The sequence below is a fragment of the Trichomycterus rosablanca genome, chromosome 15, assembly GCF_030014385.1.
Source record: "Trichomycterus rosablanca isolate fTriRos1 chromosome 15, fTriRos1.hap1, whole genome shotgun sequence".
In the NCBI taxonomy this organism is placed as follows: Eukaryota; Metazoa; Chordata; class Actinopteri; order Siluriformes; family Trichomycteridae; genus Trichomycterus; species Trichomycterus rosablanca.
In genome coordinates this window covers 4,699,675-4,714,760 of record NC_086002.1, presented here as the reverse complement: position 1 = coordinate 4,714,760, position 15,086 = coordinate 4,699,675, and the positions used below count along the sequence as shown (strand labels likewise).

General features: G+C 40.7%; 1 protein-coding gene across 1 annotated transcript; it reads left to right on the top strand.

Moving 5' to 3' along the window:
* The first annotated feature begins 1,666 nt into the window (after positions 1–1,666).
* Positions 1,667–13,398, top strand: eed (embryonic ectoderm development). The gene is made up of 12 exons (XM_063009366.1): positions 1,667–1,769; positions 5,238–5,390; positions 6,703–6,795; positions 7,397–7,462; positions 7,583–7,708; positions 8,921–9,002; positions 9,082–9,173; positions 10,284–10,417; positions 11,510–11,615; positions 11,711–11,869; positions 11,989–12,062; positions 13,036–13,398. The coding sequence occupies exons 1-12, from the start codon at positions 1,668–1,670 to the stop codon at positions 13,160–13,162; spliced, it is 1,314 nt and encodes a 437-aa protein (XP_062865436.1). The 5' UTR covers position 1,667; the 3' UTR covers positions 13,163–13,398.
* The last annotated feature ends 1,688 nt before the right edge of the window (positions 13,399–15,086 follow it).

Sequence of the window (15,086 nt, the reverse complement as noted above, 5' to 3'; positions counted from 1 at the left end):
CAAGCACCAAACCAAGGTCAAAGTTGCTGCTGTTGGGTCCCTGATCAAAGCCCTCAACCCTCAACCCCCTGTTGCTTGCATTTATTCAGTCACAATTGAAAGTGGTTTTGCATGAAAGCATCTCCTAAAAGTCTAAAATCTAAATCTAAATCTTAAGCAATAAAAATCAGAAAAGATTCTGATGCCATGTAGCAAAAGGTTTTATGGTCAGATAAAGACGATCCAGGGTTTCCAGACGGATTTCCAGAGGTGCTATCGGCTGGTCGGGCGTCTACATACTGTACAGACATGATTGGCTGTGTCAGAGGTGGAGGTGGCCAAGGTTTCAAGTCTTTGTGGATAATCCTCTACAATCATTTCACTCAGGTTTGGGTGGAAAATAGCATGAAAATCATCTGTAAACTGCCCTCTCCACAGACGGTCATTGAGATTTAAGTACGGGTTTTGGCTGGGCCACTGGAAATACAGAGACTTGCCACAAAGCCACTCCAGAGTTGTTTGTTGTGTGTCATTAAGGTTAGTGCTTTGGGTTACAGTAATGCTGAAAGGTGAACCAGTCTGATGCATGGCTACATTCATTCTTACCAGCCTCCCGGTCCCTGTTGCCTGAGATGCGCCCCATAGCATGATGACGCCACCATCATATTTTACTGTAGGGGTGGTACTAGCCAGTTCTATGTGTAGTGGCTGTTTAGGACCAGACAGTGCTTATTGTTCTGCCCAATCAGTTCAATCTCATCAGACCCCCCATGTTGCCGAAGTCCTTTACATTCCCTTTTGATGATCTTGATGCAGAAATAGTTGTCTGTCCAATAGGTTTTCCCTTCTCTGCCCAGGACCTTTGAACCACTTTTAGAGTGACTACTGTGTTCTTTCCTACCTCCCTGACCAGGGCAATTCTCACCCAGCCATGGCAAACTATAAAAAGGTTCAGGGCAGTGGTAGCTCAGGAGTTAAGGTTCTGGACAAGTAATCATTGGTTGCTGGTTCAAGCCCCGCCACCACCAAGTTGGCATTTTTGGGCCCCTGAACAAGGCCCTTAACCCTAAATTGCTCATACTGTCATAATTGGCTAATTCAGTCATAATTATAAGTCATTTTGGATAGAAGTGTCTGCTAAATGTTCAAAAATGCACCACCTCATTTGATTCACTGTTTTAACAATTATGGTTTGTGTTTTATCTTCTTTTGCAATTAAAAGACATTAAAACTTAGACAATCACATCTTAAAGAGGTAAAACATTAAGCCACAGTACGATTGTACCACAATACAGATGTTGCTTGTAAAAGAGCCCCATCTACTGTACGATAGACAAACAACAACAAAACTTTTTAACAAGTATTGTAATTATTTGCCACGATGTATGAACTAGTTTTGTTTCTGCCCTGCTCATGGTGAATCTGAGGGGTACCGGACCCACCCCGGCATGACCAGAATGAAGCTGGTAATGAAAATGAGTAAACTTCATAGCACAAGCACGTATTCCTGGCCGAATTCCTAAACGGCTGCTGATTAAACCTAGAGTGCACTACGATATAATTAGCTGCTTATTATATTCTACCCTATGTAGTGCACTACTGTAGGGAACAAGCCGCTGTTGGAGATAAAGCCCTTGAGCTGTTTTGCAGCAGTGTGCGTCTGCTTTGCGGCCGTGTTGCAGGGGAAGATGAGGGGGAAGATGTCCGAGGCGGGAAACGACATGCCGGCTAAAAAGCAGAAATTGAGCAGCGATGAAAACAGCAACCCGGACCTTTCAGGAGACGAAAATGTAGGTCGAGTGTGTGTTAAATAACGCTTTACTTTATAACAGTGTTGTATAGAGGTATAAAAGTGGGTGGTGTTGCTAAAGCGGTGTGTTTGTGTTGGTTGAGGCTTCTCAAAACCACCATTGTTCAAATCACAGAGCTGCTGCTATGTCTTTTTAGTCTTAAATTCACTATTTAGATCAGTTTAAAGGGGTTGAATGCTTTTATAACTTCATTTTTAACAGAGTAAGCTTTGTTTTTATTAAGCCTTGGTGCTGTTGTTAAACATGGCGTGCTAACTGCTAAAGTGCATGCTGGTGCAGCATGATGCATCCATACTTATTATTATTAGTATTATTATTATTAGTAGTAGTAGTAGTGTTAGTATTATTATTATTATTATTTATTAGTATTATTATTAGTATTATTATTAGTAGTAGTATTACTATTATTAGTATTAGTAGTAGTAGTATTACTATTATTAGTAGTAGTAGTATTAGTAGTAGTATTATTATTAGTTTTATTATTATTATTAGTTTTATTATTATTATTAGTTGTAGTATTATTAGTAGTAGTATTATAATTATTAGTAGTATTATTATTGTTATTAGTAGTATTATTATTATTAGTAGTAGTAGTAGTATTAGTAGTATTATAATTATTAGTATTAGTATTATTATTAGTAGTAGTATTTTTATTAGTAGTATTAGTATTATTATTAGTAGTAGTAGTATTATTTATTAGTAGTAGTATTATTATTAGTAGTAGTAGTATTATTATTATTAGTAGTATTATTAGTAGTAGTAGTATTATTAGTAGTATTATTATTTATTAGTAGTAGTAGTAGTAGTAGTAGTATTATTATTAGTAGTAGTAGTAGTAGTAATTATTATTATTAGTAGTATGATTAGTAGTAGTATTATTATTAGTAGTAGTATTTTTATTAGTAGTAGTATTAGTATTATTATTAGTAGTATGATTAGTAGTATTATTATTAATAGTAGTAGTATTAGTATTATTATTAGTAGTATGATTAGTAGTATTATTATTAGTAGTAGTAGTATTAGTATTATTATTAGTAGTAGTATGATTAGTAGTATTATTATTAGTAGTAGTAGTATTTTTATTAGTAGTAGTATTAGTATTATCATTAGTAGTATGATTAGTAGTATTATTATTAATAGTAGTAGTATTAGTATTATTATTAGTAGTAGTATTTTTATTAGTAGTATTAGTATTATTATTAGTAGTATGATTAGTAGTATTATTATTATTAGTAGTAGTATTAGTATTATTAGTAGTAGTAGTAGTATTTTTATTAGTAGTAGTATTAGTATTATTAGTAGTATGATTAGTATTATTATTTGTAGTAGGAGTATTTTTATTAGTAGTAGTATTAGTATTATTATTATTAGTAGTAGTAGTATTATTAGTATTATTATTAGTAGTAGTATTTTTATTAGTAGTAGTAGTAGTATTATTAGTAGTATTAGTATTATTATTAGTAGTATTATTATTATTGACATGAGCAAACCATGTGACCGGTCTTTAATCTATTTATGTATTTTATTGGAGTGCACAATTAGCTCCAGTCTCTTAGCTTGATGTAAAATATTGTGTGTGTGTGTGTGTGTGTGTGTGTGTGTGTGTGTGTGTGTGTGTGTGTGTGTGTGTGTGTGTGTGTGTGTGTGTGTGTGTGTGTGTGTGTGTGTGTGTGTGTGTGTGTGTGTGTGAGTGAGTGAGTGTGTGTGTGTGTGTGTGTGAGAGAGAGAGTGAGTGTGTGAGAGAGAGAGTGAGTGTGTGAGAGAGAGAGTGAGTGTGTGAGAGAGAGAGTGAGTGTGTGAGAGAGAGAGTGTGTGAGAGAGAGAGAGTGTGTGTGAGAAGCTGAAATCTTTTTACTGTTCACTTAATAACATTCATAAGACCTCCAGGTCCTTTCTGTGTGGAGTTTGCATGTTCACCCCGTGTCTGTGTGGGTTTCCTCCCACAGTCCAAAGACGTGCAAGTGAGTTGAATTGGAGATACAAAATTGTCCAAGACTGTGTTCGATATAATCTTGTGACCTGATGAATCTTGTGTGATCAGTGGCTACCGTTCCTGTCATGAAAGTAATTATAGTGTAAAACATTAAACGTTAAAATCCCAATAAACAAAGATCCTTAAGACCCTTCATATGCAGTCCTAAAGGTGAAGGTAATTCTTACATCTACCATGGATGCAGATGCACTAATACCATGATTCAATTTGAGGTCCAGCCCTGATATTACCTCTCTGATTATCGGTCGATACCAAACACTGATCCAATATTGACAGCCTTACAATAACCGAGCTGACTCTCTTCAGATTGTTCTGACCAGACATGATGGTGACAGTCTGTGTTCTGTGTTCGCCTGCATGTTCTGTCATTAAATGTCATCAGAACCCAGACTGGTGCAAATCTGATCCAGGACCAGTCTGGGTTTGGAAAAATGTGTTGCACTGGTTTCCTTTAAAACAGCAGCCAAGATTACATGTCTGATGTAAACTATTGTATAAATGGAAGAACTACTTGACTTCGGAGGGGCGGCATTGTGGCTCAGTGTGTAGCACTGTCACCTCACAGCAGGATGGTCCTGGGTTCAATCCCCAGGTGGGGAGGTCCGGGTCCTTTCTGTGCAGAGTTTGCATGTTCTCCCCCTTTCTCTGTGGGTTTTCTTCAAGTGCTCTGGTTTCCTCCCACAGTCCAAAGACGTGCAAGTGAGGTGAATGGAGATATAACCTTGATATAACCTTGTGAACTGATGAACCTTGTGTAATGAGTAACTATCGTTCCTGTCATGAATGTAACCGAAGTGTAAAACCTGACGTTAAAATCCTAATAAACAAACAAACAATAACCAAGCTGAATTTCTTTAGCTTTTTCTGACCAGACATGATAGTGACAGCCTGTCTTCTGATTGCCTGCATGTTCCAGCATGTTGGTTCACATGATGCGAAGTACTGGCATTAGATATGTCATCAGAACCCAGACTGGAGCAAATCTGTTGCAATAAATAAACAAATCCCTTGTTTATTCTCTTTTTGCAAAATGTGTTGCACTGGTTTCCTTTAAAACATCAGCCAATATTACATGTCTGATGTGAACTATTGTATAAATTGAAGAACTAAATTACTTGGGTCATTAAAAAATGTAAACATTATCTGCAACCAGCACGCTGACTGAATTTTGATCGGCTACCTAGTGAAGATGGTGCACCACTGGATCCTCCAGTGCACCGGTTTTACACCGGTACATTGGTCTTGCTATGTGTGGTGTTTTGCTCTGGTTGCTGTGGTAATCTGAAGGAATTTTTGTATATCCAGTGCATTTACCGAGTGATCTTGGCTATAAACTCTGGATTTGAATCAATCCTGGGAGGTTTTAAGCCTCGTTTATGTTTTGATACCATTGATGTAATGACAGTTATTTGAATCAGGCGTAAATGACTAAACGGAGTGTTTTTGTGTTGCAGGACGACGCCGCCAGCGTTGAGAGCGGCACGAACGCTGAGCGACCCGACACCCCCACCAACACAGCCAATGCGCCCGGCAGGAAAAGCTGGGGCAAGGGCAAGTGGAAGTCGAAGAAATGCAAATACTCTTTTAAGTGTGTCAACAGCCTGAGGGTAAGAAAACCGCTTTGAGAAGCACTGTAAGGTGTTGCCTCATGTTAAATACATAGAGAGAAGTGTGTAAGAGTATTAAGTCAAAGCAGCTGGACTTGTCACCAGCCCAGGCGATATGACCGTAGCACAACACGATAACGAGCTATTAAACCCGGTCGTCTGTTCGAGATTGATCTTTTGTGTTTGAGGTATTTTTGATAAATGGTGCTAAGAACATCACGGCGAGAGCAGAAATCAACAAGAGCATGAACTTTTCTGCCAATGTAAATACACCATGTGGCTTAAAGTATGCAGATACTCATTGAATCTCGGTTTAAACTGCTTGACTCTTCACCTGAAGTTTAATCTGCTTGAACTTTGACCCAGTTTGCTGCTGACCATTTCAAAGTGTCGCCAGTGAGACGAATTGTTCCTATAACGTAGGCAGAAGTAAAGCACAAACATGGAGGAGAGAAACTGATTCTCACCGTTTTATTCAGCAGAACATTGTGACTAGGGCAGTTGTAGCTTGACTAGTAAGCAGAAGGTTGCTGGTTCAAACCCCACCACTGTCAGGTTGCAACTGTTGGGCCCTTGAGCAAGGCTCTTAACCTTAAATTGCTTAGACTGTAAGTCGCTTTGGATAAAAGCATCTGCTAAATGCCGTAAATGTAAATGACTAGTAAGCTGCGGGTTTGCATTTTAGCTAGCTCAATAGAAATCCCACGTTTAATAATCCTGGAATCACTTGGTGTAGCTTCGTAGCTCTTTAATAAGATTTAATTCACTCTTTGCAGCTATAGTCATGAACCCGTTTGTCCTTTTGTTTTCACGTCTCCAAATGACAATAAGCTGAAATATACTTCGTACAAAAATGCATTGGAATAAACTCTCAGTACTGTTAGTATTATGTACGGCCAGCAGAAAGTGGTTTTCCCACGTATTGTAAAAAGATTAGATACTGCTGGATTCAGTATGCCTTGTCAAGTGGATTTTTTATTGTCATTTTGGCCGTGTACAGTAGAGTACATAGTGAAATGAAGTCTCCAGGACCTTCAGGTTCTCCACACAACAACACAGAGCTGCAAGAGACGACACAGAAGTAACTAATATTACAGAAAGTGTGCAAGTGCAAACATGTGCAAGACGATACAGGATCAGCACAGGACAAAACACATACAGAACAGGGCTGACAGTACAAGTTCTGTGCTTTAGTAACAGTGACCAGTACACAGTACTATATTGGATGTGTGTATGTGTGCCCAGGGTTAAAGTCTGTAATGATCCTGCTGTTTAATCTCTTAAATGCTTTTGGGTTTTTTTTGTTTTCCAGGAAGACCATGGCCAGCCTTTGTTCGGTGTCCAGTTTAACTGGCACAGTAAGGAGGGTGACCCGCTAGTTTTCGCAACAGTGGGAAGCAACAGAGTAAGTGGTTAAAACTCTCTACCTAGACTAACGTTGATCCACAAGAAGTGTTGAGTGTTGGTGCAGCGGGATATTCCGCTAGCACACCCGCACCGAGTTTCTGAACTCCTCGGTTCGAAACTCGGCGTTGCCACCGGTCGGCTGGGCACCATCTGGCGGGCATAATCGGCAGTGCCTGCAGCAGATACTAATTGGCCACCGTATCTGCAGGGTAGGGGCCGGACTATGTGTGGGTGGGTGGGATCTTCATACGCTGTGTAAGGACCCTGATTGGCGGCAGTGACGCCTGTGCAGAACGCAGGGGTGAGAAGAGGGTTGTGCACGTGTCGGAAGAGGCGTGTTCAGCGACGTGCTCTCCTCGGATACAATTGGGTATCCCTCAGCAGCGGAAGACAAAATTGAGTGTGCTAAATCGAGGGGGGAAATGAGGAGAAAATGCATTAAAAAAAAAAGGAGTGTTGTCAGGGTCAATAAACCAGCGTGGATATTTGAGCTTAGCTTCCCGAGTCTACAAAGCACAAGCAGACCAGCCATGGATGCTAATTGTGGTGGTTACTGAGTTGTCAATGGCTAACTACACTCTACATTTTTCTATCTACAGGTCACTTTATATGAGTGTCATTCTCAGGGAGAAATCCGGCTCCTGCAGTCTTACGTAGATGCAGATGTATCCTTGTCTGTCTGTATTTATTTAACATTGTTTGCCAGGCGTCGGCTGTATTGAACTGCATCTCTGTTATTGTGATATAAAAAAAATTGTTGTTTGCACTTCTTAACGACTGCACAGGCAGATGAGAACTTTTATACCTGTGCTTGGACCTACGACACCAGCACCAGTCACCCTCTCCTGGCCGTGGCAGGCTCCCGTGGCATCATTCGCATCATCAACCACATTACTATGCAGTGTGTCAAGGTGGGTGAACTGGTTTCATGATTTTGATTCTGATTCTGTGGTCTCTCTATGGGCGTGTGTTTTTATCATACATTGGGAAGTTATATAGAGGGACATTAACATTGGTACTGTGCCATTTCAGTGACATTTGTAAGGTTCTAGGACTCCACTGAAGCACAGTGAGAGGCAAGATCTTTAAACAGAGGAAATTGGAGAGAAATATATCACTCTAGAAAAGGGTTCAGTTGAATATCAAAGGATCTAGGACTCCACCGAACCACAGCAAGAAGCAATAATAGAGGAAAATAACTAAAACTTATCAGCCTAAAAAGGTTACAATGCCATTTTTAAGGCTGTAAGACTCCACCAAACCACAGCGAGAAGCAATATCATTAAACAGAGGGAACTTGGAACAGAAATATATCAGTTAAAAAGATTACAGTGCTATTTCTAAGGCCCTAGGACTCCACCGAACCACAGCAAGAGGCAATATCTTTAAACAGAGGGAACTTGAAACAGAAAAATAACAGTCTAGAAAAGGTTACAGTGTAATTTCTAAGGATCTCGGACTCCACTGAACCACAGCAAGAATGAATATATTTAAAAGGAGAAAACTTAAAATATATACAGTATATCGGTCTAGAAAGGTTACAATGCCATTTCTAAGGCTGTAGGACTCCACCAAACCACAGCAAGAGGCAAGATCTTTAAACTTGGAACAGAAATATATCACTCTAGAAAAGGTTACTGTGTAATATCTCAGGATCTAGGACTCCACTGATCAATAGCAAGAAGCAATATCTTTAAACAGAGGATGATAACAAAAATAAATTGATCTAGAACGGGTTACAGACTCTACCGAACCACAGTGGGAGGCAATATCTTTAAACAGAGGGAACTTGAAACAGAAATATATCAGTCTAGAAAAGGTTACAGTGTAATTTCTAAGGATCTAGGACTCCACTGAACCACAGCAAGAATGAATATCTTGAAAACTTGAAATATATAGGTCTAGAAAGGTTACAGTGCCATTTCTAGGGCTTTAGGACTCCACCAAACCACAGTGAAAGGCGATATCTTTAAAAAGAGGGAACTTGGAACAGAAATATATCAGTCTAGAAAAGGCTATTTTTTAAAAATGCTATTCACTAAGGACTACTTCACTATAGTGTTGTATGTTTACGTAAGTATAGGAGTGATGTATGATTGAATTTTTGGCTCTTCCTCTTGCAGCATTACGTTGGGCACGGGAACGCCATCAACGAACTCAAATTTCATCCCCGGGATCCCAACCTCCTGTTGTCTGTTAGCAAAGGTAAAGATGCTAAATGCACCTTTAACATTACACAGAGGTTTTACACTGAGCCGTGAGTAACACGCGTGTTGTTTATTAGACCACGTGCTGCGGCTGTGGAACATTCAGACGGACACGCTTGTAGCCATATTCGGCGGTGTGGAGGGCCACAGAGACGAGGTCTTGAGTGCGGTGAGTATAAACAATAATAACTGAGTTCGTTTTTTTTAATACTGCCGTGCTGTAGCATACAGTTTCAAATTGGCATTAATGGCTTTAATGCTGGAAATCAGAACTGCTTCCTGAATTCTGTTGGCATTTGCATTCGGCTCTGTGAGATGCATTTCGATGCAAAATAAGTGTGTCATTTTCTTGAGAATACTTCTGTTGTTTTAAACTATATGTCATGAAGCACACTCAGGTAGTGCAGTGATAGATTAGGCTACCCCACTGCTGCTGGGATCCAGGGTTTGTGCTGTTGGCCGGTTGGGCATCTACAAACAGACACTGAGCTTTCAGTCACTACCGCCTGTATGTAGGTGTTAGTTAGCAGTTATGGCGATAATGCCATAAAGTTCCATATCACACTAACAGTCCCTGGTTCTGTTCTGCTGGTATTAAGGCAGTGATTCCCAACTCTAGCCCACCACTGCTGAGATCTGGGTTCAATGACAGACATCTGGCATTGTGGCTTGACGCCCCGAGATAGTCCGGGGCATGTTCCTGCCCTTGCGCCCACTGTTTCCAGGACAAGCGTGACTATAGGCCAGTAGCGGCTCTGATAATGATGCGTCCACCGTTCTGGGGGCGGCACGGTGGCTAAGTGGGTAGCACTGTCGCCTCACAGCAAGAAGGCCCTGGGTTCGATTCCCAGGTGGGGTGGTCTGGATCTTTTCTGTGTGGAGTTTGCATGTTCTCCCCGTGTCTGTTTGGGTTCCCTCTCACAGTCCTAAGACATGCAAGTGAGGTGAATTGGAGGTACAAAATTGTCCATGACTGACTGTGTTTGATATTAAACTTGAACTGATGAATCTTGTGTAATGAGTAACTACCGTTCCTGTCATGAATGTAACCAAAGTGTAAAACATGATGATAAAATCCTAATAAATAAATACTGGCAACCCAGCGATCTATTATCTATTACTAACCACTGCTGAAAACTGGGTTCAAAGATAGACTTGGCGCCCTGTGATAGGTTGGCGTCCTGCCCTTGCGCCCATTGTTTCCGCGAGAACCACAATAATAGGCCAGTAGCAGCTCTGATACTGATGCGTCCCTAATTTGTTCTGTTCTGGATTGTAGGACTTTGACCTGCTTGGCGAGAAGATCATGTCCTGTGGAATGGACCACTCGCTGAAGCTGTGGAGAATCAACTCGGAGAGAATGCAAAAAGCAATACGAGGCTCTTACGAGTACAACCCCAACAAAACCAACAGGTAAATAAAAATGTACAAAACACCATTAAACTGGACTTTCCTTTTGTGTTGAGGACCTACATCTAGGACTGGACAAGATATATAATAAAGTCAGTTGAGGTGATTAAGTGTAGATGGGTAGAGCTTTGGTTGTGGTGTGGGAGCTTCACTATGTGACTAAAAGTTTGTGAACACCTGACCATGAGCTCATGCGCAGTGGTAACTCGGTGGTTAAGGTACTGGACTAGTAATCAACAGGTTGCTGGTCTAAGCCCCACCACCAAGTTGCCACTGTTGAGCCATTAAGCCATCTCGCAAAATAATAGCAGGGCAGTTGTAGCCTAGTGGTTAAGGTACTGGACTAGTAATCTTTACCACTGCCAGGTTGCCACTGTTGGGCCCTTGAGCAAGGCCCTTAAGCCTCAAGTGCTTAGACTATATACTGTCACAGTACTGTAAGTCCCTTTGGATAAAAGCGTCTGCTAAATGGCGATTTGGATAAGATAAGATAAGATAATCCTTTATTAGTCCCACAGTGGGGAAATTCACAGTGTTGCAGCAGCGAAGGGACAGTAACGCACTCAGTACAAAAAATAGACAATAAAAAGTACAGTGTAATAACAATAATAACAATAAAAGTCAGAAAAAACTCTGAAAAACTCTGAAAAAAACTAAATATTTACAAATAATTACAAATAATAATTGCACATAAAAGCTAAATGTAAATACTGTAAATGTAAATGAGCTTGTTTGAAACCCATTACCAAAACAATTGGTCATTAATATGAAGTAGTTCTCTACTCCTCCTCTGGCTAGATCATGTGCCCTTTGTGAATAATTTTTGTATTTATGTAAATACACACAGCAGAATATTATAACAGAAAATAAACCTTTAATTCTTAATTTGGCATTTTGTATCGTGAACATGCGAAAAATGTCAAACTAAGAGTTTAGACAGAATTTTCACTTGAAACTGCGGACAAAAAAACCCTAAACAATTATTTATCAATGCATCAGAAAATAATCCATGCCATGACCAGTAAGATTTGCCGTTTCTTCGCTGGAAACATTACAGTTCATGCTCTCACTGTTTCTCACTGTTTTACGTTTCAGGCCGTTTGTGTCTCAGAAGATTCACTTCCCAGACTTCTCCACACGTGACATCCACAGAAACTACGTAGATTGTGTTCGCTGGCTTGGAGATTTAATCCTCTCCAAGGTAAGACTGGATGTTCTACAATTTAATGATCCTCGTTCATTCCAGTACGTCTGTTTTGTTTTGATTTTCTCTTGAATCACTGTTTTGTGTCTCAGTCCTGTGAAAATGCCATCGTGTGCTGGAAACCTGGGAAGATGGAGGACGATATCGACCACATCAAGCCTAGCGAATCAAACGTGACCATTCTGGGCCGATTCGACTACAGCCAGTGTGACATCTGGTACATGCGCTTCTCCATGGACTTTTGGCAAAAGGTGCTTACAATGATCATATGATGATTTTAATTAAATTGTATTAATAACAAACCAAACAATATTAAATAATATTCATGTTTGAAAAGTAGTTACTTCATCGTTTTTTGCTGCTGTTGCAGATGTTGGCGCTGGGAAATCAAGTCGGAAAGCTGTACGTGTGGGACCTTGAAGTCGAAGATCCTCATAAAGCGAAGTAAAACCGGGTCCTTCTGAATTCTGCTCGTTAATATGTGCTGCTTTTCTAATCCTCATCATGTTCAAATAAGGTCTGAATCCAGATCTATACTGTACATACACTACATGGGCAAAAGTATTTAAACGCCCCTTCTAATTATTAAATTCACGTGTTTTAGCCACAACAGTTGTTGAACTGACCCCGATTTCATCTCGGATGAATCAACAGAGAGTAGAGCAGTGCTCCCCAACCGGGCCGCACTGAAAGAATGAATAATTAGAGATCGCTGGAAAAGCAGTTTTCACTGCAGCGAAAAATTCTCATTTTCAATCATGTGAGCAATATTACTAACCCTTCCCTTCCCCACCAGTCCGTGAAATTATATTTCATATAATATATTATATTTCTGGGGTCAGATGAGTCCACAATTTGTCCCATTTTCTGGAAAATCAGACATTGAGATGAAAAGGGCCATCCAGACTGTTGTGAAAGATGCAAAAGCCAACATCGGTCATGGAATATGGGTGCACCAGAGCCCACGCAATAGATGACTTTCACATATGTGAAGGAACCATCGAGACAGGATCTTATGAAGACGTATGAAGCCATTAGAATGACAACTTTTCCTGAGAAGTCCATTGCTATTTTAGTAAGCCAGTTCCAGGCACACGCTACAACAGTATAACTTCGTATAAGTGTCTGGGTTTCACAGAGTGCATGTGCTTTATTGGCCTGCCTGCAGTTCAGATCTGTCTCTTATTGAAAATGTACGACACGTTATAAAGAGGAGAATCAGTCGACAGCGAACACGGACTTGAGCAGCTGAAGTCTCATGAAGCAAGAGTGGGCAAGAATTCACTTGTTAAACTTGTAAATCATGATGCAGTGCCGCATTTAACTGCACATTGAAGATCTTTATTCTGTGCACAATAAGATATTCATACTGTTTTCTCCTGATGTAGGGTTCTTATTGTCAACTTCTGTTCTCCAGGTGTACCACCCTGACACTCCCTAAATGCACCTCAGCCATCAGGCAGACCAGCTTCAGCAGGGACAGCAGTATTCTTATAGCAGTGTGTGACGATGCTTCTATCTGGCGCTGGGACCGACTGCGCTGATGAACTTTCCTGACCGTGTTTTGTAAGCTGACGTTTTCCTTCCCCGGACCGCTAGAGAAGTCACAGGAACACATCACAGGAAGTTCTGTGTGGCTGTGCAACCTGGACACTGGATGCTCTTTAGGTCCAATAAGCTTGGAATTAGGCTGTGGAAGTTGCTTTCCTCAAATGTCGCACCTCTTGGCTTTTTGTTATCTTTTATGTCTTTAATAAAATCTATTTTTACTTGTTTAAAACTTTCTTCCTATTTTTACCCAATTTTCTTTCCTATCTTGTTGTATCCAATCGCATTTTGCTTCCTCTTCTGCTGCAGACCTCTACTCCTGACTGAGGAGGACGTAACTAACACATGTTCATTTTATTTGCACAAAGCAGCTTCATATGTAGAGCCGTATCGCACATGGAGAGTCATGCACTGAACTTCATTAACCTCCGTTCCTGTGCAGACGCCATCGATCAGCCAGCAGAGGTCATAATACATTGCTAGGGTAGTTGTAGCCTAGCGGTTAAGGTACTGGACTAGTAATCAAAAGGTCGCTGGTTCAAGCCCCACAACTGCCAGGTTGCCACTGTTGAGCCCTTGACCAAGGCTCTTAATCCTCAGTTGCTTAGACAGTACTCTGTCACAGTATTGTAAGTTGCCTTGGATAAAAAGTGTCTGCTGAATGCATAAAATGTATAAATGTATGTAAATGTGATTGCAGCCATCAAGTATCAGAGCTGAGATTTAAACTTCTGAACTTCTAATTTCTTTTTGAATTATAATATTTAAAAAACAATTTATTGGCTTAATTATTTCCCTCTTTTGTTACCCAATCCAGTCGTGGTCAATAGGAGCTAATTTCTCTTGAATTGACTAGACATAGTTTGGAAAGGCACAAAGCTGGTGATACAAGGGCCCAAAATTTACCCCCATTGTCAGAGCAAGAACCAAACCATGACGACCAATGAACTATCTGTGGATCTCTGTGATCAAATTGTGGCAGATTACAAATCGGGACAAAGATATGAAACAATATTTAAGGCTTTGAGTGTTTCCAGTACCAAAGTGGCCTCAATGGAGGAAGCTTGGCACGCCCTTGAACCTTCTTAGAGTTGGCTGTCTGGCAAATTGGACAGATGGGTAATAAAAAACAGTGTTTAATATTAAGAGTCCTGTGCAGAGAAGGGGGGGGGGGGGGGGCAATTGGATGGACAACCATCTTATGGGTAGCACTGTCGCCTCACAGCAAGAAAGTCCTGGGTTCGATCCCCAGGTGGGGTGGTCCGGGTCCTTTCTGTGTGGAGTTTGAATGTTCTCCCCGTGTCTGTGTGGGTTTCCTCCAGGTGCTCCGGTTTCCTCCCACAGTCCAAAGACGTGCAAGTGAGGTGAATTGGAGATACAAATTGTCCATGACTGTGTCTGACATTAAAACTTGAACTGATGAATCCTGTCATGAATGTAAACAAAGTGTGACGTTAAAAATTCCAGTAAATAAATACGTATATATATATTTTCCCCCAATTTTTTTTCCCCTAATCTAGTCGTGTCCAATTACCCTGATTGCGTCCTCTATACTGATTTGACCCTTCACCGCTGACTGAGGACTTCTCAACTGACTCTGGCACGTACAGTCAGTACAGGCTGCATTTTTTACCTGCATGAGTCGAGTTCATACACTTGACGGGGACTGTGTACGGAGGGCCACACCCCCATCAGCACCATTCCTCAGCCCTGTGCAGGGGCAGCAGTCGCACCAGTTATGAGGACCCATGATCCCACTTTCTTACCCTCTAACCCTGAACAACAGCCAATCGTTGTTCATGCCGCCCAGTCGGAAAGGTAGAGCCGAGATTCGATACGATGTATTCGAAACCCCAACTCTGGTGCGCTAACGTACTTCACCTGAGCGGCCATAAATACGTATATTAAGACATTTACATT